Raw genomic sequence first — 25158 nt, 5'->3', positions numbered from 1 at the left:
AATGTTTCCCGCGTTCAGCTCGTGTAAAAATTCGAAAAAAGACGCCAAGAAAAAATGCATATTTCTACTTTTTAAGTTGAGACATTTCAACTTTGTGTGTGTGTGTGTGTGTGTGTGTGTGTGTGTGTGTAATCAGGATATTTCGGTATTTGGAAAACTCGGAAATCTCTGTTTGAATATGAACGTTTAAATGAGCAACCGAAACATATGTAGAATCTCCTATGCGGAGTTCGTCGAAAGTTCGCGTCATTCGAGCGGCGCTCTTTGAAGCGAATCGCTAATGAAGGACATCCAGGACGCGACGTGATCAGCGTGTTTGTGTCACCTGCAGCGTCAGATTCTTCAGCGACTCGTTGCCCTGCCGGATGAAACTGAGAACTTCGCGAGCTGACGGGCCCCTGTTGTCGCCGAGATTCATCACCGCGTCCAATACGCGGGCCATAAGTCGCGGTCTCGACGGTCGGACCATTCTCGTGTAGTAAATCTCACGATTTACGATTCGCTCGACCGGACGCTACTTTTATTGACACTCTTTGACGAATTTAGACCTGGTGAATCGAGACGTTTCAAGGTACCGAGATAGTTCTTAGTGATCTCGATAACGCATGGGGGGAATAAGCATCGCAGGATTGTGTTGGATGTTACCGATGAAACTAGGGAGCGAAGCTCGATTTTCGGATGCCACTTTGACACTCGGCCGCCAGCTGTGGTGTTCTCTCACCTGACGAATGCTCGAAAGCCGAAAAACATTCGATCGCATTCGCCGTCGCGTTCTCGACGAACGAGCTCGATAAACCCGCCGGAGGATGCGGGCCGTTTCTCACGAACACTGCGAATTTCGCCGGAGCATCTCGTCGTTCGGGTGGAGGTTGTCGCTGAGACGTCACCGTTTGTCACCGATACTCTTCGTCTGTTCAACGCGATACTCTTTTTTTCTCTCTCTCCTGATTCGGCATCTCGATGTTCACCCTCGTATCCCGCGGTTTAAACTGGTCGATCACGCGACAATACGGTCGGGGAGAAAACGCTCTTGCCCCGAAATTTATTACCGCCAAGCTGCTGATTAATTGCTTATTCCGTGTATTTAAAACACCGTTGTTAGTCATTCGCGATGAAAAGCTCGCAATGACCCCGACGAATTGTCGCAAGCCCTCAATCGTCATCGATGAATCCGACGTTCCCCAGATATTTCACGAGGATGACGATGATCTTTCTGAATCGCACGGACGATACAAAACGCGAACGACATTTGGCGCCCAGGATGCGCCGCTTTGCCGCACGTTTCCACAGCACGGAAAATTGATGTTGTCTTACCGCGACTTTTCGCGGCAACGGGTAGTACGTCGGGGATACATCAGCGTCGGATTTTCACGGTGCCTCGGTCTCGAATTACGAGTTAAACTTTAAGGAGAGCGCCGCTACCCTCTCCACGCTCCTCCCCCCCCTCCCCCCGCACGCGCTTCTCGCGTGTTCGTTAAACAACGTGTGACTTACCTATTCTCTGCCTCTGACAGGGAGATACCTCGTGTGCATACGCCGCAATTTATCCCGTATTTGCATTATAACGAACGTAGATGGGTAGGCAGTGTGCAACAAGGCGTCACCTTGTGCATTATTTCGCAGAGTTACGGTCGGTTCCCTACCGAAAAGTGTATCTATGTGCTTCAAACTTTCTCTCCCCCTTTCCCCGGAGATCGCAGGGTAAGATATTCTATGAGTATCTGACGAATATTCGAAGGCTCGCACGAGTGTCAATATTTTCGGGAAAAACCTTTCGAAAAATGGGCTTGATCGTGTCCACCCGATAACGCCCAGTGACTCGAGACCCCAAAAATCATTTTTCCATGTTTCGCCTGAAGTTGTTGTGAACGCGGTTTTACAACTTTCCACGTGGTCAAATAATCGTCGAATGATCGAATGAATCGTTATCACCTATTATTCTTTCATCGATAATTATTCAGCTTAGTAGTCAACCCCAATGGCTTTGATCTTGAGGTATGTTGCACAGTTTATCGTCTCCTCGATTCAACGACAGTCGATAGTCGAAGGCAAACCTCCAACCTACCCGCGAAGTGTAATCCGTGGAACGTAATTCGGAAAATCAATTCCCGAGCGGCTCTGTTTTTCCAAGACGCGTCCATCGATTAAAATCCGTCGGGTTTGCCGTTTGCGTAAGCGGTGTGCTCAAACGGCGCTGATTATCAAACCCCAGGTTGCCTAATCGTCGCGTCGCGAATGATACCACATCTTTCAAAGCGTACGTTCCGTATATTTACCTGTGTGTGTGTGTGTGTGTGTGTAGGAACAGTTGTTTGCCCACGATGCGGTTCGCTTTCCAACGTGTATGTTACCTTCCCAGCTGCGAACTCTTTTCCAGAGACACGAACGTGCCGCGGGGAAGCGCGTACACGCCGAGAGATCCGCGGTCGATTTACTGATTCGACACCTGTCTATTTAGCGAATGCTGTGTCGCGCGCCGACACCCGCAGGCCGAGTAACGTGAAATCCAAAGTGACGTCTGAAGGGAAAGAAAAGAGAGAGAGAAAGAGACGTCTGGAAGACGCCTGAAAGATTAGGAGGCATCCTAGATCGGCTTGCGTGACGTCAGCATTCGACATATTTGTGTTGTCGGAGTACACATTAACGAGGANGGAGGGGAAGTGGGGGGGGGGGGGATGTTTTGAAGAAAAGTTATTGCTCGCGAAGTTTAGAGAAGCCACCGACGAGCGGAGACACGAAACGCGGTTCACAGGAGCGTAAAGTAAAATTCAACGGCATTATCGGGCTTCGGAATGCTTCGGTCGTTATTTTTCGCCTCGTTTGTCGCTGAAGGAGAAACCCGTTCGTTCGGCGGTGGGCGCCCGGGTGGACGTTATCAACGCGTCACTCATAGAATCGATAATCAGATTTCGGTTGCCGATCGATTCGCGACAACCCCGTCGCGTCCTCCTTCATTATCACCGGGAATACAATCGGGACGTTACTCGTTCACGCCGTCAATTGAGAAAAAATTGTCGATCCGCGTCACTCATCGCCGCACCTCGTCGTCGGGATACGAGAAATCGCGACGGGCCGCGCGCGAAAGAAAGATGCGTGATGGAAAGTAGAAGAAAGAAAAAAATCACTAACCTTGTGGCATTTCTTTCTCCTTCAGATAAGTCTAGATTTCTTCAACAGTATTTTCCTACTCGAACATGGAAAAAGGAGATTAGCTGCGGTAACACTTTTGCAGCATTGAATGCACTATCGTAAATTCGTCATTTACGACATGTTATGTTGAAAAAAAGCTCCATTAACACTTTCACAACCGCATGTTAGCGCAGTGAAACGTCGCCAGTGGCCGGCAATATTTTGGAAGAAAAAACTTTACGTAAATTCATGAAACAATTAACATTATTATTATAAATCAATAATCAACATTATTATACAACAATATTCTTTAGTAGTCAGATTCCAGATTCTTTAGTAGTCAAAAGGTTTTGCGTAATAAAATTGTGCATCATTTAAGCATCTGACGTGCTAAGAAAAGTTTTGCAAGTGGCTTGCCACTGGTACCACGTGGGAGTCACCGGCAAATAGCGACTGGCCTATCAATGGTACCATGTGAGTGTCACCGGCAAATAACGACTGGCCTACCAATGACACCACATGAGTGTCACCGGCATACGACTGGCCTGCCCATGACACCACATTGGTGTCAGCGGTTGTGAAAGTGTTAAAAAAGGTAAAGTTGGTCTTGAAATAACCTTGAGTTACTGACTATGCAACAAAGTTAAGATCGCTATCTTATGTCCCTTTCAAAATCCTACGACTCTCGTCCGGAACATTTTCCTTTAAAACGCACTGTTCAAGAGATATTCGAGGTCGTCACTTGAGACGGGACACCCAGTGTACAACTAATTCAGCTGCTGAAGCTAATCTTTTCTTTCCCGTGGGAGGATCTTACGAAGGGAATAATTCTCCTCGGAAATACAGAAGAGGAGGCGTCGTATAAATTTATCACAGCTGTGCTGTTCTCCTCTTTTTTCTCCTCCTGCAGCGCGAATTACCGAATGATCCTGTTGTTGAACCGGATTGATGAGCGAATCCCCACACGAAGGAAGCGAGGATTCGGCTTGGGACATTATGAAGCCGAGGGTCCTGCTCGCCCTCGTCAACCTCATCACCTCTTACGCTTCCTTCCTGTAAGTACCTTTTCTCGCGGGGCGATCCCCGTCACATTTCATCCTATGCATTTTAACGATGACAATTACGTGAAATTGATCGGTCGAACCGCCGCCGAAAGATTTCCTTTCATCTGCATTCGTCGTCATGAATCACGCGAACGATTACGCATTCGTTTGCGGCCGGCTTTCACAGAGCGTATAAATAACTTTACCTCTCTATGTATACACTTGCCCGCCGTGTCTCTCTCTCTCTCTCTCTCTCTCTAGTAATGACCAATTCATAATTGGAAGTATTCTCTTTTTTTTCTTTTTTTTTACGTGCGGTAAACAAGATCCACTTTCGTTCAAGCGCGGCTTCGCCGCGGAATACATGAATATGAGAATCGTCGGGATATTCCGTCGCCGTAACGTTACTCAGACAATTCTGTTACGCGACAGAACCGATCCTCCAATTAATTGCGTATTATCGACAGCTATTAATGTAATATCTCATCCCCCGCGGAAAGCAAATATCGCCGATTATCTAGTTCATATTTATTTATATTCATATAGCGATGCCATATATAATATATACGCATACGAGGCTGACTGCATTTCATACGCGCGTTAAACACGATTGCGTACGTTGATATGAGGACTCCTTAAAATTGGTGTATAAATCGAAATCAATCCGGGAAATAATCAAATGAGACGCATCGTGTACCTGTCATTTCTATAATTGCTACAAATAAATATTGGAGAATGTGAAACGATCGGGTGAACGGCCGGCGGTTCTATAACTTAGCAAGAATATAGCTCAATTTATCTGAAATTAGCCAAGCTAATTTCGCCAAGATCAATTAACGAGCGTCAACACTTGTCACTCTTTCTTCATCTGTTCGCCCACAATTTTTTTCACGAAAAATTTCAAGTTTCCGAAGAAACGTTCAAGAGCTAACATCTAACGTATCCCAAGTCTGGCGTTAATAATTGACAACAAACGAAGTTGTGAAAAAAATTACCTCGGCCAGGGCTGCATAATTAATAAAGGACCGGGAAATTAGGTCGCTCGCGCGGTAGATAAAAAAAGAAAGCTATTGACGCGAGCGCAGCTTTATTTACGATGTTTTGCAAATATCCTCCTGGCGTAATTAGACTTTCGTGCCGAGTTTCGCCGGTTTAAATCGCGCTGGCCGCACAGAACCGTCGCCGAATTTACACCAACGAAGCGCGATGCGACCGAGCGAAAATAAACCGCGGCTTATACACCGTGCGTACACGTATATCCACTTGCACGCGAGGAGCGAGCTCGAACACGTACACGGGCATTTAGGAAACGATATTCCGATTAGTTAGACCCCCCTTGCAGCCGGAAATCTCACTCAATCACGGAATATTGTTAGCATCAATCAACCGATTAATCTGTTTCAAGCATGAGACGCGTTGAGACACTCTAAATTACATAAAGGCTATTCGACAGTTACGACACACTAAACTTGAGTATTTTTTACTTCTCCTCCCTTCGCCCTTCCAATATTACGTAATATGTGGAATTACCTCCTACCTCTCTCCGACCGATGCGGAATAAACAAATAGCTCATAACCATTATGTAATAATACATAAGATGAATATAAATAAGTGTTTCAATTTTTTACCATGTCATATTAATTACCGACCGCAATTGTAACTTGAAAACGTGCCGTGTCTGCGTGAAGTATCGCTTAACCTTCTCGCTGATCACGTTCTCCTAACACCAAACTAATCTCCGATAGATTCCGGATGCTACGTAATTTTCACAGAATCGTATCAGGATAATATAACGAGCGAGGAGCTTGCATGACTTAACGCCTTAACCTTCTCGCTGATCCTGTTCTCCTAATACCAAACAAAACTCCGATAGATTTCGGATGCTGCGTGATTTTCGCAGAATCGTATCAGGAGAATATAAGGAGCGAGGAGTCTATCGGAGTTTAGTTTGGTATTAGGAAAACAGGATCAGCGAGAAGGTTAAGGCGTTGAGTCATGCAAGCTCCTCGCTCGTTATATTCCCCTGATACGATTCTGTGAAAATTACGCGGCATCCGGAATCTATAGGAGTTTAGTTTGGTATTAGGAGAACAGGATCAGCGAGAAAGTTAAGGCGTTGAGTCATGCAAGCTCCTCGCTCGTTATATTCCCCTGATACGATTCTGAGAAAATTACGCAATATACGGAATCTATCGGAGTTTAGTTTGATATTAGGAGAACAGGATTTTCACAGAATCGTGTCAGGAGAATATAACGAGCGAGGAGCTTGCATGACTCAACGCCTTAACTTTCTCGCTGATCCTGTTCTCCTAATACCAAACTAAACTCCTATAGATTCCGGATGCCGCGTAATTTTCACAGAATCGTATCAGGGGAATATAACGAGCGAGGAGCTTGCATGACTTAACGCCTTAACCTTCTTGCTCATCCTGTTCTCCTAATACCAAACTAAACTCCGATAGATTCCGGATGCCGCGAAATTTTTACGGAATCGTATCAGGAGAATATAACGAGNCGGAGTTTAGTTTGGTATTAGGAGAACAGGATCAGCGAGAAGGTTAAGGCGTTGAGTCATGCAAGCTCCTCGCTCGTTATATTCTCCTGACACGATTCTGTGAAAATCCTGTTCTCCTAATATCAAACTAAACTCCGATAGATTCCGTATACTGCGTAATTTTCTCAGAATCGTATCAGGGGAATATAACGAGCGAGGAGCTTGCATGACTTAACGCCTTAACCTTCTTGCTCATCCTGTTCTCCTAATACCAAACTAAACTCCGATAGATTCCGGATGCCGCGAAATTTTTACGGAATCGTATCAGGAGAATATAACGAGCGAGGAGCTTGCATGACTCAACGCCTTAACCTTCTCGCTGATCCTGTTCTCCTAATACCAAACTAAACTCCGATAGATTCCGGATGCTGCGTAATTTTCGCAGAATCGTATCAGGGGAATATAACGAGCGAGGAACTTGCATGACTCAACGTCTTAACCTTCTCGCTGATCCTGTTCTCCTAATACCAAACTAAACTCCGATATATTCCGGATGCTGCGAAATTTTTACGGAATCATATCAGGAGAATATAACGAGTGAGGAGCTTGCATGACTTAACTCCTTAATTAAGATTCTCCGTATCACCCGATCGCAACGTTGAAGTTTCAAAAATCCATTTAACTTTCAAATGTGCAGAATATAACAGCAACGGCTCCTCCGGGAAGTACCGAGTAAGCGTCTTCGAAAGGACGGCAGGCCGCGTCCTGCGTGCTCCGCACATTACACTGAAGTGGAGCGTGTATGAGCTCATATATCCATGAAGATATACCGTTAGTGACCGTCGTGATATTTTAAGCAGGTCGTGCAGGCAAAGAGAGGAAAGAGAATCTTATCGACACGACTTGACCCAAAAGCTTGTCCGGCGTAGAAATGATGTTTGATAAATTTTCATATGATTTTTTCGTTAAAAGATATAAGGTTGAAAGTTTAAAAAAAAATTTGTGTTATGTGGGAGGAAAAGGGTTAAATGGGATAGATGGAATTTTTGACCTCTCCGCAATAATCGGGGCGCAATCGAGGCTCGCTCGAAATCTCGGACACTTCGAAATTTTCCCTCGTTAGCTCGTTTAATTGCTTGTGTCAGAGCGGCTGCGAGAACTTCCGCTAGGCAGCGCACGCAGAGCAACAACCACAGCAACATCAGCGATCTGCTGGACAATCTGCTGCGCGGCTACGACAACAGCATCAGACCGGACTTCGGCGGACCTCCGGCCACTGTCGAAGTCGATATCATGGTACGCAGCATGGGTCCCATTTCCGAGGTGGATATGGTCAGTCATATTTTTTTTTCTAGCGCGCGGCGCGAAGCAACCGCAATTTCACTCGGAGTCGCTTGAACCGGGAGGTCGATCAGTGTAAACTCGATGACGTTTCAGCATTACGCGCATCTTTTTACTCTCGAAAGAAATGGAAAATATAGTTTCTACGAAGACTTTTATCTTTATATATATATATAATTTCAAATTTTCTTTATATTAAATATACTATATATTAAATATACTATATATTAAATCCACTTTCAGTGAACTCGTGAGAATGATTTTACTTCGAAGGAAATTACATGATCGATTCCCTGAGATTGATTTATCTATCAAGAATATAATAGAAGCGCGTATGTTTAACGTAAATGTGAGATGACAATTTGACGGAAATATTTAATATTAAATGTTACAGTAATCAATATCGAATAGCGATGCGAAACGCGTCTATGTAAAGTGTCTAGTTTTCTAGGTATGAACGCTAACAATGATGGCACGTGTAGATATTGGTACGAGCGAGTTAATCGAATCCCCAAATCCCCACAGACGTACTCGATGGACTGTTACTTCCGGCAGTCGTGGGTCGACCGACGCTTGGCTTTCCAAGGCGGTAAGGAAACGCTTGCACTGAGCATCTCCATGCTGGCGAGGATCTGGAAGCCCGACACGTACTTCTACAACGGCAAGTACAGTTACTTGCATACGATTACCAGCCCGAATAAGTTCGTCAGGCTGTACCAGGACGGCAGAGTACTTTACAGCTCAAGGTATGCGCGTACGTTTCGATACATACTCAAACGTTACTTAATAATGTAAATCCATCCCGAAACAAAGCATTATATTTGGCATTATATAGGGCCGAGCCTTGTCCGCCGTCATGTTACCCGTCCATAAAGATATGTCTTCGAGATAATCATGAGAAGCGCGACGTTCCTCTTCCAGATCAGTCGTGGAAGCGAGATTTATGACCGGGACTGCGCCTTAATTTTATGTCTCGCCGCTTATGAGGACGTTTCCTTTTCCCTCGCCATACGTTCTTCTATCTTTAAACGCCACTCCGTCCTCCAACATATATATCATAACTATACACTGTCAATCGTGCGAGTAAACTCCGCAAGGTTAACCTTTCGACCGCGCGCTTCTGAAAAGTCGCTCGCACCGCATGCAGCGTCATATAGGTTATACTTAATATAACATTATTTGTTATTTTCAAAAAAAATATGCCTAATCACAACGCTTACTTACGTTCACACACGAATTTTCACCAAAGAAAGAATCACTTCATTTCTGGCGTTAAGTTACCGACTGTACATTAGAGGTCTAATTGAGCCTGCGTCAAATTCTGGTGGTTCCCAAACACGTATTAAATTCGGATCCGCGTCTAACGGATAGAGCGACTCTCTAGCGATTTTTCCGGAATGGGGAGAACTCTCAGATCACGCGCTTCTCTTCGCTCTATAGCTCTTCAAACTCAACTAACCGAGTCTGTATGATCCGTAAAACGAAGGGTTAAAGGGTTAAAGAGATTAATCGAAATTTAAACATTGATAGCCGGGAGATTCGACTCACGCCGTCATCCTCCCCTTTTTGTTAACAACGTGTAATCTCAGCATCTAAACGACTTGATAAAATCGCGCTAGTAATCGAAGCGGTTGCGAGCGAGCGAGAGAGAGAGAGAGAGAGAGAGAGAGAGGCACTCCCTCGCTTTCTCTCGTCCGCCTAAATCCCCGCGAATCTTTTCTTGGGCGACGTGACATGTGCAAGGTCTGAGGTATCTCGAACTCGAGGGTTAATTCTGCCGTACACAATGGGGCCGATCCGGAAGACTAGGTCAAGAGAAAGGGAACGGATTTAATAAAGAGGAAACGTTATATCGCTCGATTCCGCACCCTCCATATTTGTATTTGGCTTGTACCAACAATACAGTAATAGCCGCGACGATGCGCAACGTAGTCCGCGCGCGAGGGTTGACAAACTCGAGCATTCCGCATTATCCTATTCCACTCCCTTCCGAGCACCGTTTCGAAACGAACGGTCGGCGAGAAACGAGAGAGAAGAGAGAGAGAGAGAGAGAGAGACTGGCAGACGCTCGTCATTAATTTGGGCTTTATTGAGTTCCACGAAAATCCATCTTCGGGGTGGCTGAGGATCGACGAATGGATAGCTTGAAGCGCGAGTTACCGGAATAACTCAAGATCTCCCGATCCTTCACGCGTACCAACTCGCCTGTTTGTACTGCTCTGATACCATAATTAAATGTGATTGCTGACTACCTTGTTAATCGTCTGCCGCTCTTCTCTCTCTCTCTCTCTCTCTCTACTTTATTCTCTCTCTCTTTCGCTGAGAAAATTTGAATTGGAAATTTACGATATCGTATCGAAAACCAAGATACCGTGCGATATTGCTACCAATCTCGCCGATCTCGCGACGTTCTGGTCGTGGGAGGGAAACTCCGAGGAATAATAATTACGAACGAGCTCAATACAGAGGCAATCAGCACGAATCAGACGAAGGACTGGTAATTACCTTGTCTTATTCGATCGAAGAAGAACCGTTTGACATCTTCACGTTCTTTTACAAATATCGTAGACACAAGTGCGAGGACTGCAGCGATAACGCGATACATCGGCCGATTGATTTCAGGCTCGTTTCGTCACACGATCGCAGACGAAATAACACGCGCGACTCGACGGTGCGGTAAAATTTCTACGGCTCTCCGCCGAAACCGCGCCATACTTGCCGCGTTAACGATAACGACTCGATGGAATTTGCCGTGTCACCAACGATGAACGACGGAACGTCGTAATCGAATCAACTTCTCCTTCTTCCGTTTCTTAATCGCGATTTCGTGCGAATCTGCTCTCGGCAATCGACTTCCACCTTCTCGCGAAACCGCGCGGCCCGCGATTCCTCAGACGGATTTTCGAGCGGATTTTCCATCTCTCTCTCTCTCTCTCTCTCTCTCTTATGAGAGAGAGAGAGAGAGAGAAATTAAATGCTACTTGGTAAACATCAGGTGCAGGACGGCGTAATGACGCCTCTGGATAATTACGCGCGAAAGCCTTCGCTCTCACGGCGAGTGGGAAGGTTTGCGCGATCGTCGCCGCCTCATCTCGGGCTTCTTCTTTGAAAAACGAGGTCCCGTGTACCTTTCCCCGACCAGTCGGACCCCATTCGAGAAACGTCGTGATCACGTCCACGGTGCTATTTACTCGACACTTTATTAGCTGCCGTTGCCTCTGCCCGTTGCCATCGGAAGTCCGGTCTAAACGCCGAGAATACGCCGGCCATCCTCGACGTTCTTCCGGAGATCCATGGATCTCGTGCCAAGAGAGAGCTTGCTCTCGCCCGGGTGAGCCCGCGCGACATATTGTCGGTATTGTTATTACACATACGCCCTGACAGCTTCGCGTATCGAGCACCGAGCGATGTAGCTCACGTGGATAGATAATCGACCTAGTTCGATGCCGACGTATCGCGACACGCGTTCGTACACACACACATATACACACACACCGGCGTAAAATTTTTTGCGCCCGACGGACAAAAAGCAGCATACATTGCACATTACACTCGGCCTCGATGCATTCCGCAGATATTAGCCTTAATCGTGGCGCACAACATGCGCGAAAATCATTCGGGAGCGTATTATCGGCGAGTGAGGAGAAAAATCGAGACTTTCGCTGACGTAACGACGATGCACGATCTTTCCCAATGTTCGCACTGTCCGATTTGCTTTACCGTTATTTAAAGTGTTAATAATTATAAAACAGAAAATAATTACTGCACGGGGAGAAAAAGGTTTCTTTTGATTTAATATTTCTATTTATTCGACGAAAAATTTCGTCCCATAGAAACAACATATACGAAATATTATTTGTTTGAGTGAAAAATGTTATTGTCCCATTCAAGAAAACTCGATTATTTAACAGAAAGCTATTATTTGAAATAATGTCTTTTAACCGAATAAACTATTACCGAATAAAATATTATTTGCTTACGATAAATATGTAAAATGAAACAAATAATTTCTTTATAAGAAAATTATCTTTCGTTTCAAACAAATTTTTTATTTAAAACAAAGACACATATTTTTGTTGGAAAGTCTAACAATCGTGCTTATTAATCGAAACACTAGTTTCTCTGGAGCATGTCAATGCATGTCAGTAAAATTTATTAAATTTGAGGAAATCTTTTTCTCGATGTAGAAAACTTTGAAATAGAAAACTTTGAAAGATAGTTAAGAGAGATGCGCATACGAACATTTGCATGAAATCGAGTTCCCTTTCACCAACATTTTGCGTATGGATATTTATTTGCGAAAGTGAATATTTATCTCGCAAGTGTATATTTCACTTTAAAACAACGCCGTTAAATAAAACAAACATATTTCCAAGTGGCACGTGTCTCGCTTGCGCCAGATGTTAATGTTTTACTCGTTGCTCGCGGCTCGATTAAATCGAAACCATCGATATCGGCCCTCGCCATTTTGCATTTCCGCCGCATCGGCGGCGCTTGCACGATGAAAAAGAATTAATTCTCGTGGCGGGCGCGCGCTTAAAAGCCGGAGTTAACGAAGTTTCCCCCCCGTTCTAGCGATGAAAAATCAAGAATTCCACAGCACGACTGCCAACGCCGTCGAGAATCAAGTGCGATTGTGAGATTTGCATTTAAATTAATGCTCTCACAAACGACCGACTGTTTTGTGGAATTTCGCGATTAACGCGGAACGTTACGTCCGACCGACTGATTACTTATTCATCAAAATACACCCTCTCCTTGCTTCCCGCTCGACAACAAATGAGTATCGAATTTTCCACGGGGAATTAAGTTCCTCCTTCCCCCGCGAAATTTCTCTTTCTTCTCATCTCTTTCTTCGATTAAGAAAAAAAAAAAAAAAAGAGAGCGTCATCATAAACTGTGCGAATTCTCCGGAATTACGTGAGAATCGTGTCTGCATCGGTACTTTGCATTTTCGTGTGAGAAATATCCGCTTCTAAATGTATACACGGAAGAATTCACGGAGCGGTCGGAGTGGACCCGAGCATTTGAAGTATGTAATAAAACGGGGCGCCGTTCCCGTAATAATAATCGCGCGCGAGATTGTTGCCACGGCGGGGAATTCGGCTTTTAGTGCGGCACGTGCACGACACGTTGACGACGAATCTCGCTAATCTGTCCCAATAAAACCCCCGGATTTATGACTCGTGCGGCGGGAAAACGCAAAAGTGAGCACGCGTGAACGAGCGCACTAATCGTGCACTAATAACCGGCGAAGCAAACACAAGAAAGAGGGAAGGAAATCGAGACGATCGGGTCGGAAGGGGTGGATCGTATCGAAAAGCGCATCGAGGGCAGGCCGATGCACGCATGAATGCAAGGACGAGTCGTTGCAGTAACCCGGCATTTCCGAAAGAGAGAGAGAGAGAGAGAGAGAGCTCCAATTTCGCGGGAGTATGTCGAGCATGAAGTGTACACTGTGCTATGCGAAGGATCCTTCTCGCTTTCTCTCTCCTCCTTCCTTCCTTCTCCACCCTCTCTCACCCTCTCTCACCCTCTGAACCTTCCTCTCTTTCCCGCTCTCTTTCCTCTTGGGTGCGTCGAAATTTCGCGAACTAGACCTGTCTGAGGTAACGAACAGGAGAGAGAGAGAGAGAGTAGGCCTTCGCGAGCACTCTCGAAGCATGCGATAGATCGAGATAGTTCGAAGGTTCCCTGTGAACTCGCGGGAGAAAATATCTAAAGTTACCTCGCATCTCGTAGGACCACGGTGGATCCCGTGAGCGTGGGTTGAAGTTAACCGTGATTCGGTCCCGCGCCTCCCTACCGCAGGCAGAATCCCGCGAAAGAAGCGTCGTGTTTCAGTTGAATCTCAGGTAACTTCAAACGAACGTTTGCGCGAACGATTTGTTGTGTAGTGTTGCTGTGATAGCAATTCGATTCGTTTGTTCGTGCCTCCCTTTAAATCTTCTATAGCGAGTAAATCGAATCTCTCTCTCTTCCTCTCTCTCTCTCTCTCTCTCTCTCTTTTGTAACTGTGTTGATGAAATTGTTTTCCCTCTCCCTGTCTTTCTTAAAAAGAGAAGAAGAAAGAACAATCGTGTGTGCTTTATTCATTTATGAAACGTAGAGAGAGAGAGAGAGAGAATGTGTGTGTAAAAACGGAACAGATAGATTATTGTCGACGTAGTGAAATATCGGATCGCCACTCGCACGATGATCTATTAAACGCAACTTCGTTTCATCATTTTTTTTCTCATGTCATCGCCGGCAATGAATATGGACGCGTATTAGCCGATAAATATTCGCTGAAAACGCGATGAAAAGCGGCTGAGATGAGTCCAGTGTGCAGGCAGAGGAAAAAAAAGAAGTACGACTGCTGGCGGTCGCGACACGTCCGGAAGGGCGTTAGTCCGCGCTTTAGCGAGCTTAGCCGGCGAAGTCTCGTTTGCATGAAAATAATGTGCCCGATTAGCATACCCACTCTATGAGATCCCGAAATTATGCCTTACGGTCTGTTGTGCAAGGCGAGGCGTCACACAAGGCAGATTTTTAAAGTCGTGGGGAACTTCCGCGGGCGACATCGTAGATTACGGGTGGGTTCGACGACGGTGCGAGAAAGCGGCTTATCGGACAATTTAACCCTTTCAATTTCGATCCGTCGCGATGAACACACCGTGGCTTCTCGATTTCCACGCAACTAGCTGACTTATTTCGTAAGTAAACGCCATCGAATGCCGCGAGGCGTTCAAAGTACACACATAGCTAATAGCAGTGTTGCTACGAATACACTGTTTGAAGTAACTGTATACGCTTTGGGGGAAAAAAGATCATATATGAAATTTGCCAATATATGACTGTATATAATCATATATGTTCACAGCGAAAAAATACCGCTTGTCGAACGTTGAATCGTTATTTTCACTGCGCGGCAACGTCATTTGAGCTTAGTGCCGCGATGAATTTCGCATTTATAACGTAATATCAGCGCCTTGGAGTGAAGGACGAAAAAACTCCCGGTGAAAAATTTAATTAACAACTTCGCGAATTCGCGCGCGCAAGGTCCGGATCGGAAGAAGGATTTTCGCGGAAATTCCCGTTGTTATCGAGCACTATTTCCCGATATCCCCGTCTAGCGTAGAACATTTTCCAAAGTGTCTGGTGATGTCTACCGGACGGATCAAGGCTGCAATTTCGCCTTAATCGCCGGTCTGGAAGCCAGACATCATCCGTGAGACGCGGTTACAGCTTGTCGTGAGATCAAAAGACTCGTTCGGTCTCTCAATGGCACGAGATGGCCGTGTATCGATACTTCAAGGTATCGATACGAGTCGGAACATCCATACTTCGGGTTCGTTTAGTTTTCAGATCAGCTTTTGTCACTGGAGCGTTCGCTCTCTCGAAAATCGCGAGTGGCCGCATCGGTCGAGATTATTCGAGCGACTCGAGCGAGAACTTTCGACGGTGTTAATTAGTTTTCTGTACGACGACCTGTGCTTCAATTGAAATCTTACTCGCCAATTCTGCCCCCCTCCTGTTGGCTTTGATATCTTATATTAATTCGCTCGCGATTACGGGAAACATTTATTCCAATAATTAGTAATCTTAACGGCAGATCGACTCGATTCACCGCTCGGCGACTCCCATTCATCTGCCCGTAACGCGAAAGTTTTACATCGCTGCTTTTCATCCCCTCCGCTTTAATCTCTCCTTCGCGCCGTTTGCTCCCCCGTTTTAAATCGTCGTCACGAAGGAACTTACGCCGGAGGAACCGAACGGCGCGTCGCGTTGCTCTCTTTAACATCGCCGTGAATTATTTATTTTCAGGCCGGTTAACTTCGCCGCTCGGTTAATTCTCCCCCTCCTTCGCCGTGTCTTCACCGCGGGACTTTCTCCGCCGGTTTTCTTTCGTTCATTCTTTTCAATCCCGCTTCATTCGACATAGTTTTGTCTCGCGCCGGCTTTCCTCGCAGACGTCGCGCCGCGTCGTTATTCATGAAGACGGAAGAAACTCGTCGTTATTAAGGGATAAAACTTTCGCCTCTCCTTCCTCTCGCGGAGAACAGAGGGGGAAGGGAGGAGATGGAGAATGCACGTTTATTGTAACGTGAAATCATAAGTCTCTTTAAAATAGCCGTCTATACAATGTGTCTTAATAACAAGTTCAGGTGAGGAGGTGAACTTTCAAGCTCCCACGAGCTCACGTAAAACACGTTTCGGCCCCAAAGTTTGGACATACTTAAGTGTAATTTGCAAAAATTCTGCTCACACCGTAATGCTTTTCCGTAAGACGATTGAAGGATCGCTTCCCGTCATAATAAGCTTACGATGAATTTCTAATTGTCCAACTAAAGCACTCCCGTAACAAATATACGTCCGTCTTCTGCATTTAGAAACAGTTCAAGGTGAGTCGTGACTGGCTTCAACGATTAATTAAAAATTAAAATAAAAGATAAGATAAGAAATAAAATGAAACTGTACACGTTGCAAGATTGGACGTTACGTGAAGAAGAAAAAGAGAATATAAATACATTCCAGTCATCCACCAAGATCAAGAATCAACGAATGATAATTATTGAACTGTGAGAGACATGTGACTCAATCGGTGTTTCGCGATCGAAGCTAATTATTATTCGAAGTCTGCGAAGTTGAAATATCGATGACGCGCTCGTTTATTTCAATAAACGTGTTTGCGATCTCGACCAGCCAGTCACGATGTTTAATCAGTCGATGTTGACACATGTATCGCTTTTATTTTAACATATATACAGAGCGTCTCAAAATTCCCGCATGCGGGGAATGCAGGGGGATTTTGGATACATTGAGAAATAATTTTTTCCTTTCGTAGAACTAAAATTTCCCTTTACTAAAATTGTGTTTCAGCAAATAGTAACCGAGAAACAGGCGAAAAAATGTGAAAAAATGTGATTTTCACGCGAGCTAAACTTCGGGCGAACAAATAGGCAGTAAATTTCGATCAGTTTCAAGTAGACTTTACTTGAACAGAATTTTAACTTAAGTCTCGGCTTCAAAAATGTGTTATGTTGAAAACTGAAAAATTACTATAAATAACCTAATCTTCCTCGATATTTTCCCTAAGGAAAAAGTTACTTCTTCTTGTACGAAGAATCTCTCCATATGCATTCCGCAGGAATTTTGGGACACTATAGGGAGGAATCTTGTGATCTTCGTCCCTGAACACAATAAAAAGTGCCCGATTTAAGTACGCAACAATACTTGACCGTTCTCTATATCCGATTCCGATCAATCGGAAACTGTTTGCGTGCGGATATAAAGTGACAGTCAACCACAAACAGATTACAATATTATTTTTTACTTATTTCTTTATAAGTTTCATCCCGTATTCGGTAAAGAAAATTTGTCTTTTTCTTTTAGCAATTCTCAGGAGATACATTTTCCTATTGGATGTACGAGATGCGTTGCGAAGCTCATCGAAAGACCGTGTCGCAATCTCTCTTGGACCGGCCGTACATACCTCGGTTGCCGAATTCAACCTTATCGTAGGATAGAAAAAACCTCCATGACAGCCGAAAATCGTCCGAGGGAAATTGCGCGAGACCTATTCTCGACGAAAACACGACCGATCTCGAAGCGCTTCTCGCGAACACCGTCGAGATATGCGAGGGAAATATTCCGTCCGACGAGAAGAAGATTCTGGAAAACCGAGACGCGTCGGTCCGAGCCGGAAATCCCTGTCTCCTCCTTTGCCCTTTTCTCAATTAGTAACTGTTAAAACCAAAACAATATCTTCCGTGTCGCGCTCGTTGCTTTCATTATCGAACTAACCCCGGACTTTTCGAGCAATCCGAGCAATCCCCCGCTTTTCCGAGACACTCTCGCGCGCGTAGTTCCCGTGAAATTCGCAAAACAATGCCAGACATTGCGGCTGCGACGCGGTTGCGACTGGAAAATTTCAATGTCCGCGCAACGACGGGGCGAATTTCGTTCGACCGGTCGCTGAGGAACGCATGCCCGCCGCAAATTGAGCGATCGGGCGAGCCGCTAGAGCGCCGGGATGATGGATCCGATTAGTCACGGATCGTCTCATCCTTCGGTCCTAACTTCCCCGACGTGGAGTTAAACCGCGCACTGGCAGTGCGATAACTCGATCGAACCAATCTACGCGATACCATCCGGCCCGCGCTTGCATTTGCTCTCTCGCCGGCGCGCAAAGTAAGTCGAAATTTCGTCCACGCCGAGATCTCGCGCAAGTAATCGGCAGCGAGTTGGGAATCCGGTGGTGAGCGAATCGTCTTCCCTGCTAAACACTGTAATTATCACGAGGCGAGATTTGGAAGAATGTCGTGAGCTTCGATGCCTCGAGGAGCCGATTCTTTCAGGATCTGAGGGATCTCCTCGCGGAATCTTCGCTGATTAAATTCGCTCCTCGGTTGACGGCCAGATGAAACTTGCCCGAGGAATTTGCCCGGGAAATGACTTCGGGGAAGTTCGTCCTAGAGACAATCGCACACACGGAGGAGACAAATCTGCCCGGACGGCAAATTATTTGTTAATACAGCGAAAAAAATTTCCTTGGACGGCGGGGAAGATTTGTCAAGAGTATTAAGGAGGTTCGGTAGTGTTAGCGGGAGGAAATCTTAGAGAGGCAAGGGGAGAGAGAATGTCTGACAACGCCGCAAATTTTTTCGGCTGCTGACACGTCGTCGTCGTCGTCTATTGACATTGTACTTGTGTACTCTATTAAAATTATTATAATTAATAAATTGAAAATTGACTGTAAAAAATAATTTATTTGTTAAATTTAAATGAATGTACTTGTTGAAATCGTGTGATTTTGATGTTTAAAATGGGTAAAGTTAAAAGAAAAACAAATAACCTTCAAATTACTACGGATGCTGCTGGCAAAGAAAAAATTCGTTTTAATGGAAAGTTTGTTAAAAAATTAAAAGTAGATAGACACTTACGAGGCAAAATGTTAAGTGAAATGAGAGAAAAAGCTCAAAGTCTTAAAAATTCTTCAGTTGAAATGAACAAAGTTGACATTCCTGTTGACGGTGAAAGAGTTGTTAATTTCGATTGTATGGCCAAGAAAATGTTTTGCAGTACATGTAATCATAAACTACATCTGATATTATTGACGAATGTGTTCAGGGATTAGGATCCATTTTTCATGTCAAATGTGAAAAATGTTCACATGTAAACAAAGTTGAATTGAGTGTAAAATATGTATCTATGATATCAGTTTCGCTTATAAAAAAATTAAATCAGAACGGAGTTGCCTATGAAAACATAATTGACAAATATTTCGAAGGAATTGACAAATTAAAGCCACTATTGATGGGAGTAATCCCTTGATAAAAAAAAATCAGTATTATGGATAAAATTTTGGAATTTTTGAATATTTTAGAAAATATCATCCAAGATAAAATATGAGTATAATATATACTAGATTAGAAGTTATATAATACTGACAATGAGTTATTTTAAAATAGATTTCAAACATATAGAGAAAATATAAAAAACGACTCTGGTCAATTATTACATAGTCATTATTTTCTAAAATAATAATTATTATAAAAGTATTAAATTTTTCTATTAAAATGTTGTAATGTGTTAATAAAAATAATATTTTCAATAAAACGTTTTAAATTACAAAAGAAGTTGTTTTTACTATACATTGAATTTCAAAGCGCGCACCGAAAACAGCGTTGCCAAGTCGTCTGCTGCAACCACATTTTTATCTATTTTTTAATAGAAATTTGTAGTGGGGCTCGCTCAAACTTTGACAGAATATTATTTTAATAATATTCTTTCATATAAAAAAAAAAAGCATCTTCATTGAGCCGTTTTTTTTTTATTTGAATTTTAAGTGATTTCTCCATAAGCCTACATGTTAAAATGTCGTTTTTTTAGGTCAATATATCTTACAAACGGTGTAGTGAAACCCTTCAAAAATTTAGTTGTGATATAATACTATTATTCCGAATAATCTATTAAAATTTCAAAAATTTTCATCATAAAAAATCATTTGCTATTCGCTGGATATGCGGACAGCGAAATAATTTGATCAGGCGAAATCAATATTATTGTCGTCGTAACGTTTTGCCGTAGCAGCACGATTATTTTTCTCGCAAATTCTTTCGTCGTATCAACAAACAATTTGCCCGTCCCAGCAAGATTTCTTCTCTCCGTGCGACTTCTGCGAGAAGTCGCGTTGAGAATGTACTTCTATTCCGGATCTGACTGTGTGTGTCTGTTACATTTCTTTTCAGACTAACGATCAAAGCGGGTTGCCCGATGAATCTCGAGGATTTCCCGATGGACACGCAGAGATGCCCGTTGCAGTTCGGCAGTTGTGAGTTCAGCGAAGATTTATTTGTTCCACGGCCTGCGCGGACTTCTTCCTTTCCTCGTCCGCTTCTTCCCCTCCGATGACACTCCCTTATCGATCGGCAGTAAGGAGAGATCTCGAGGGCTCGCGGTAACGGGATGCAAAATTATTCGTCCCTCGGGTGGTCTCCGATCTCATAAAAAATCGTGCAGGCAATCGCCATCTCGCCCGATCGATCTTAACGCATTCCGTTGTGGCGTTACGGGTGTCGAACTCGAAATTACGCCGGAACCTTATTCAAATTAGATACACCTCGTGTGAAATCTAAAATGCAAATTCGAGGGACCGGTGACACACGCGATCTTCGTGTAGATATAAAAAATCATTCCGATCGGGTATAAATTTGTGAGAATTTCAATCTCATCTTCGACGAGACGGCTCCGCCGGCAGCTTGTTTGTCTCCCTCGCCCGAGATTTGCGAACAATCGGGAGGGGATAACGAAGGGCGGACATCTCGATCGTCAATTACCGTTAGACGACACTTGGTCGATCTCACCGGCACAGCAGAAAATTCATCCGTTTACAGTCAGCTACACGACGCGCGATGTAATCTACAAGTGGAACAGCGCGCGGCAGGTGGCTATAGCGGAGGACATGAAACTGTCGCAATTTGATCTGGTCGCCAATCCTACCGCTAATCACTCGTCCGCACCGGGTCTGTCGCACGGTGAGTGATATTCTCCCGAATCAAGAACATCCGGCCGACTGACGGTTATCTCTCCGCGCGACCGGGGAGCACACGACGAGCCGTACAGTCGCGAGTCGCGGACGAAAGCGGTGTGCGAGCCGGCGGAGAAACAAAAATATATGAGTAAACGAACGAGAGCTGAACTCGTGTTGTTCGAAGAGAGTAGCTCCGGGGATTCGTTGCCTTTTGTGAAACTGCGTAGGAAACCGGTAAGATGCGGTAATTAGATCCCGCCGAGCGATCGGGTTACTTGTGCCGCGGCCGCGCGACGCCGTCGCTCGGAAAACGCAAAGAACCGGTTCGATCGGTGACGTTAACGCGAAGTTAACAAGCCGGATGAGGGCGGTGCCGGCAATGAGAATTTAATGGCGCGAGACACGAAACCTCGAGAACCTCGAGACCACTAATCACGGTCGAGTGGTGAGAAGAATAATCGATCGGTCAGTTTCTCGCGGATCAAGGCTTAAAGCCGAATTACTTTCTTGAACGTTTTGACGAGAGCGAGCGTTTGACTTTTCTTTTCCGATCTGACCGAAAGGCGTCGCATCGTGGATCTCTCTCAGTCACGTTAAAACGCACATTTCAGCGGAATACTCGATGCTCCTGGTGTACTTCCACTTGCAAAGGCACATGGGTAACTTCCTAATACAGGTATACGGTCCGTGTGTCCTGCTGGTCGTCCTTTCCTGGGTGTCCTTCTGGTTAAACAGAGAAGCCACCGCCGATAGAGTATCCTTGGGTAAGAGAAGCTATCCCGTTGTCCATTAATAATCGATGTGTTCTTTGAGACTTCTGCTGCGTTGTAATATCGTTTTGCCTCGTCTGAGAGAAACCGGCTCCAAAGCATATGGCTAACATAAGCAAACGTTGACGGTTATATCGATCACGTATGTTACAAGGAGAATTAAGGATTTTTCTAGGGCAAAACAAATCCTACAGCGTTTAGAAAACAATTCGAGAAGCGGTGAACGCAACGGAGAACTACGTAGATGAAAATGATAAAATGATACAGTCGTGTTTAATGAATTATGAAACAAAATATCCCAGGTTTTCACTCGACTCGTACATCATGTATGTCATATTATGTTACGTCACGTATGTTATATTATCACGTATGTTATATTCGCCCAACATACGTGATCAATATAATTGCTAACGTTCGTATGTATTTGCCGCATCGTGCGGAGCCGGCTAGATGCGTGCCGCGAGAACGTGCATAGATTGCATGATAAAGCGGCGCGGACGAAAGCCGTCAAAAGGAATCTGCACTAACCGCGAGCGCGGGAGAGCGTACGGGCCGCGTTTAATTTAACAGGCAATCCTTTCCCGACGCGTCGGCAATTTCTGGCCTCGCTGAAGTCTTTACCCAGTTAACACAATAATATAACAGCTTATATACGTACGGATTTCTAAATCACGCTTTGTATAGCGTGAGAGTTATTTTTACGTTGTTTTTATACGAAAAATTTCACCCTTTTTCAGAAATACAAATAATGTTGCATACATGTTGCTTCGTGGATGTCAAGCGGAGCCCACAATGAGAATTTAAGGCGTAAGCCTTAAGAAATTGAATCACAGATTTAAAGCTTAAATTCTCAGCGGGTAGGCCCCGCTTTACATATGTGTTATACTTGAGGTCGTCTTAAGTTCATCTTCAGATACTGTACGGCTCACTTCATTGGCGACGAAACATCTGAAGACGAACTTAAGCTGGCCCTAGATATAAGATCCGATTACCACTCTGTAACTATGATAACATTCTCGTCATACAACTTTTTATTTTTCAGTCTTATACACGTGAGAGACAAAATATCTTAAAACAAACGAACATTTCTTCGATGAGTCCTTACATGATATTTACTCAAATTTAACGTTTACTTTATTTAAATCGAGTATTATTTATTTAAACCGGGTAAACATTGTTCGGTATAAAGAGAATTTAGATTTAAGTCAATATCGCGCAAGGACCCATCAAAGAAACATTCGTTCGTTTTTACATATTTTTTTCTCTCAGCGTAGCAGCAACTTTGACCGCGTTGATAAGGTACACTTTAACGTGCGTCAAGAGTCAAGAGTCAAGAGTCAAGTGTCCGGTCTTGATTCGCATTGTCGCGAATCAGACGTCGAGTTTTACCGTCTGCCAAAATCATTACGCGGCGCCAAGGGTTCTCGAGTCCGTCGAGATTATACGTGAAGTCGGATCTTGAAAAGAGCATTGAAAAGAGTTTGAAAAGAGTTCGAACGGAGAATTTGTACAAACTGAGTGGTCGGTATGCAATTAAACAATCGAATGATTATTTTCCCGCTCATTTATATCGACGCCAGCCCTCGCAATTGCGCGATTCGATCGCCGCGTCGCTCTTTGTTTCAGGCATAACCACCGTGTTGACAATGACGTTCTTAGGGCTCGAGGCGCGAACCGACCTGCCGAAAGTTCCTTACCCCACTGCCCTGGACTTCTTCGTCTTCCTCTCGTTCGCATTCATATTCGCCACTATAATACAATTCGCTGTGGTCCACTACTTCACGAAGTACGGGTCCGGCGAGTGTTACTTCAGCTCCGACCTGAGCGACCTCGACAGCTCGAGCGAAGAGGAAGAGATGGCTAGAAGAAGACCGGTGAAAAATCAAACGGTAAGTGTCCCCTCGATAAAGCGGTATCGTTGATTTCGGATGTATCGGCGCAAAAAGATATGGCAAACTGACATACCCATATTCCTCGGCAGAAGTAGAGTATTCTCAGCAATTCATTCTCAACATTTCAATGAGATCATCAACTAGGCTTCAGAGCCCGAAAATGGTTTCGCCGGTTTCAGTGCTTCTCCCCTATTACTGCCCGTTTCGTGCCATCGAATCGAACCGTCGAGTCGAGATCTGCGAATATCGTGAATTACTAGTCCAAACTACGTCCAAACGTGAAAGAAAAAGAAAAACAAACATCTCTTCAGGCTCGTCGGAAAAGCTGTGCGAGTTCCGGCGTACGAGGACGCGACGGCCGGAGCTTCACGATGAACGGCGACGGTATGATCGAGGTGATACCGCTCTCGGCGATCTCGATACCCGACAAGGACCCCGCGGTCGGTCATTGGCAAATATCCTGCGTGGCCTGCAGCCCTCCGCCGCGACAGCCGCCGCCGCCCAGAAGAACGACGTCGGACGGAAGACGACGCCGTCGAACACCGAGATATAATTCCGTATCGAAGATCGACCGTGCCAGTCGTGTGGTGTTTCCCCTCTTCTTCCTGGCCATCAATCTCTTTTACTGGTACGCGTATCTGTCGCGCAGCGAACGGATGCAATACTACAATTCCAATGTCGCGTGATCACGCCGAGAGCAAAAGCGCGAAGGGAATTCGAATTAGCGCGATGCGAGTGTAATCAGCGTACTGCGATTAGAATTGTCTGCATCCACTTCGGAAGGCAAATACGAACTTCGCGCGACACCTTGCGGGGGATGAGTGAATACAACCGATAGTAGTTACCGTACAGTTAAAAACTTTACAGTGTTCATCGTTATCAACGCGACCAAAACTCGATTACCGATATAAGTTGTCAAATGTAAAAAAAAAAAGGTACATCGACAAAAGTGCACATGTAACTTTCCTGATGTATTACATGTAAATTCATTTATTTATGGGAACATAAAGTAATTTGAAAATATTTATTCTGCACTGTTGATCGAATTCTTCGTTCATCCCGCTCTCCTCCCGAGAAGCGGAATGTGCGACAAGGACAGGACTCTGGCTGATATATGTGTGTATATAATAAAAACTTATTTATTAGCAATAGACAATAGGATATTTTAACAGTCACATCGGAAATAATATAAACTAAATGTGTTCACTTACGTATTACGAATTATTGGTATAATACATATAGAGCCAAATTCCCCCCTGCCCCATAAGAGTTCCGAATATCTCCACACACTTGAAAAGTATGCGAATAATACTTGCTTACGTACTTTACAATAATCCCATCCCTAAATATGTACAATCATTTACAAGAAAAAAAAGTTGCAACATTTCTTTTCCGATAAGTCTCACAATGCGTTTCGTATCCGACGAGAAAATGTATCTTCTAAAAGCTGTTAAAAAATAAATTCTCCCACTA

The 25158-nt window shown here is 44.5% G+C and overlaps 2 protein-coding genes and 1 long non-coding RNA gene across 3 annotated transcripts in view; 1 reads left to right on the top strand and 2 right to left on the bottom strand.

The window, feature by feature from the left end:
• LOC106745645 (pre-mRNA-splicing factor 38B-like) overlaps positions 1-23552 on the bottom strand; it is a 27773-nt gene extending 4221 nt beyond the window's left edge. The window contains exon 1 of the mRNA XM_014621450.1: positions 23491-23552. The gene's annotated coding sequence lies outside the window, so the exon portion shown is untranslated. The remainder of the gene's footprint in view (positions 1-23490) is intronic.
• The window catches only part of LOC106745643 (gamma-aminobutyric acid receptor alpha-like), a 32303-nt gene extending 7145 nt beyond the window's left edge, over positions 1-25158 (top strand). Inside the window, exons 2-9 of the mRNA XM_014621447.1 lie at positions 4040-4184; positions 7813-7999; positions 8534-8754; positions 20242-20324; positions 20887-21027; positions 21635-21787; positions 23420-23682; positions 23997-25158. Coding sequence (XP_014476933.1) covers positions 4078-4184; positions 7813-7999; positions 8534-8754; positions 20242-20324; positions 20887-21027; positions 21635-21787; positions 23420-23682; positions 23997-24371 — 1530 coding nt within the window. The 5' untranslated portion in view covers positions 4040-4077 and the 3' untranslated portion in view covers positions 24372-25158. The remainder of the gene's footprint in view (positions 1-4039; positions 4185-7812; positions 8000-8533; positions 8755-20241; positions 20325-20886; positions 21028-21634; positions 21788-23419; positions 23683-23996) is intronic.
• Positions 23563-24074, bottom strand: LOC106745646. The gene is made up of 3 exons (XR_001374539.1): positions 23987-24074; positions 23759-23922; positions 23563-23653 (listed from the first exon to the last, which is right to left on the bottom strand). It is a non-coding gene; the product is annotated as an uncharacterized LOC106745646 (long non-coding RNA).

Source organism: Dinoponera quadriceps, unplaced genomic scaffold (genome assembly GCF_001313825.1).
Source record: "Dinoponera quadriceps isolate SergipeBrazil2010 unplaced genomic scaffold, ASM131382v1 scaffold1813, whole genome shotgun sequence".
Classification (NCBI taxonomy): Eukaryota; Metazoa; Arthropoda; class Insecta; order Hymenoptera; family Formicidae; genus Dinoponera; species Dinoponera quadriceps.
Note: the sequence above shows the minus strand (reverse complement) of the source record. Positions and strands in the feature narration are given on the sequence as shown.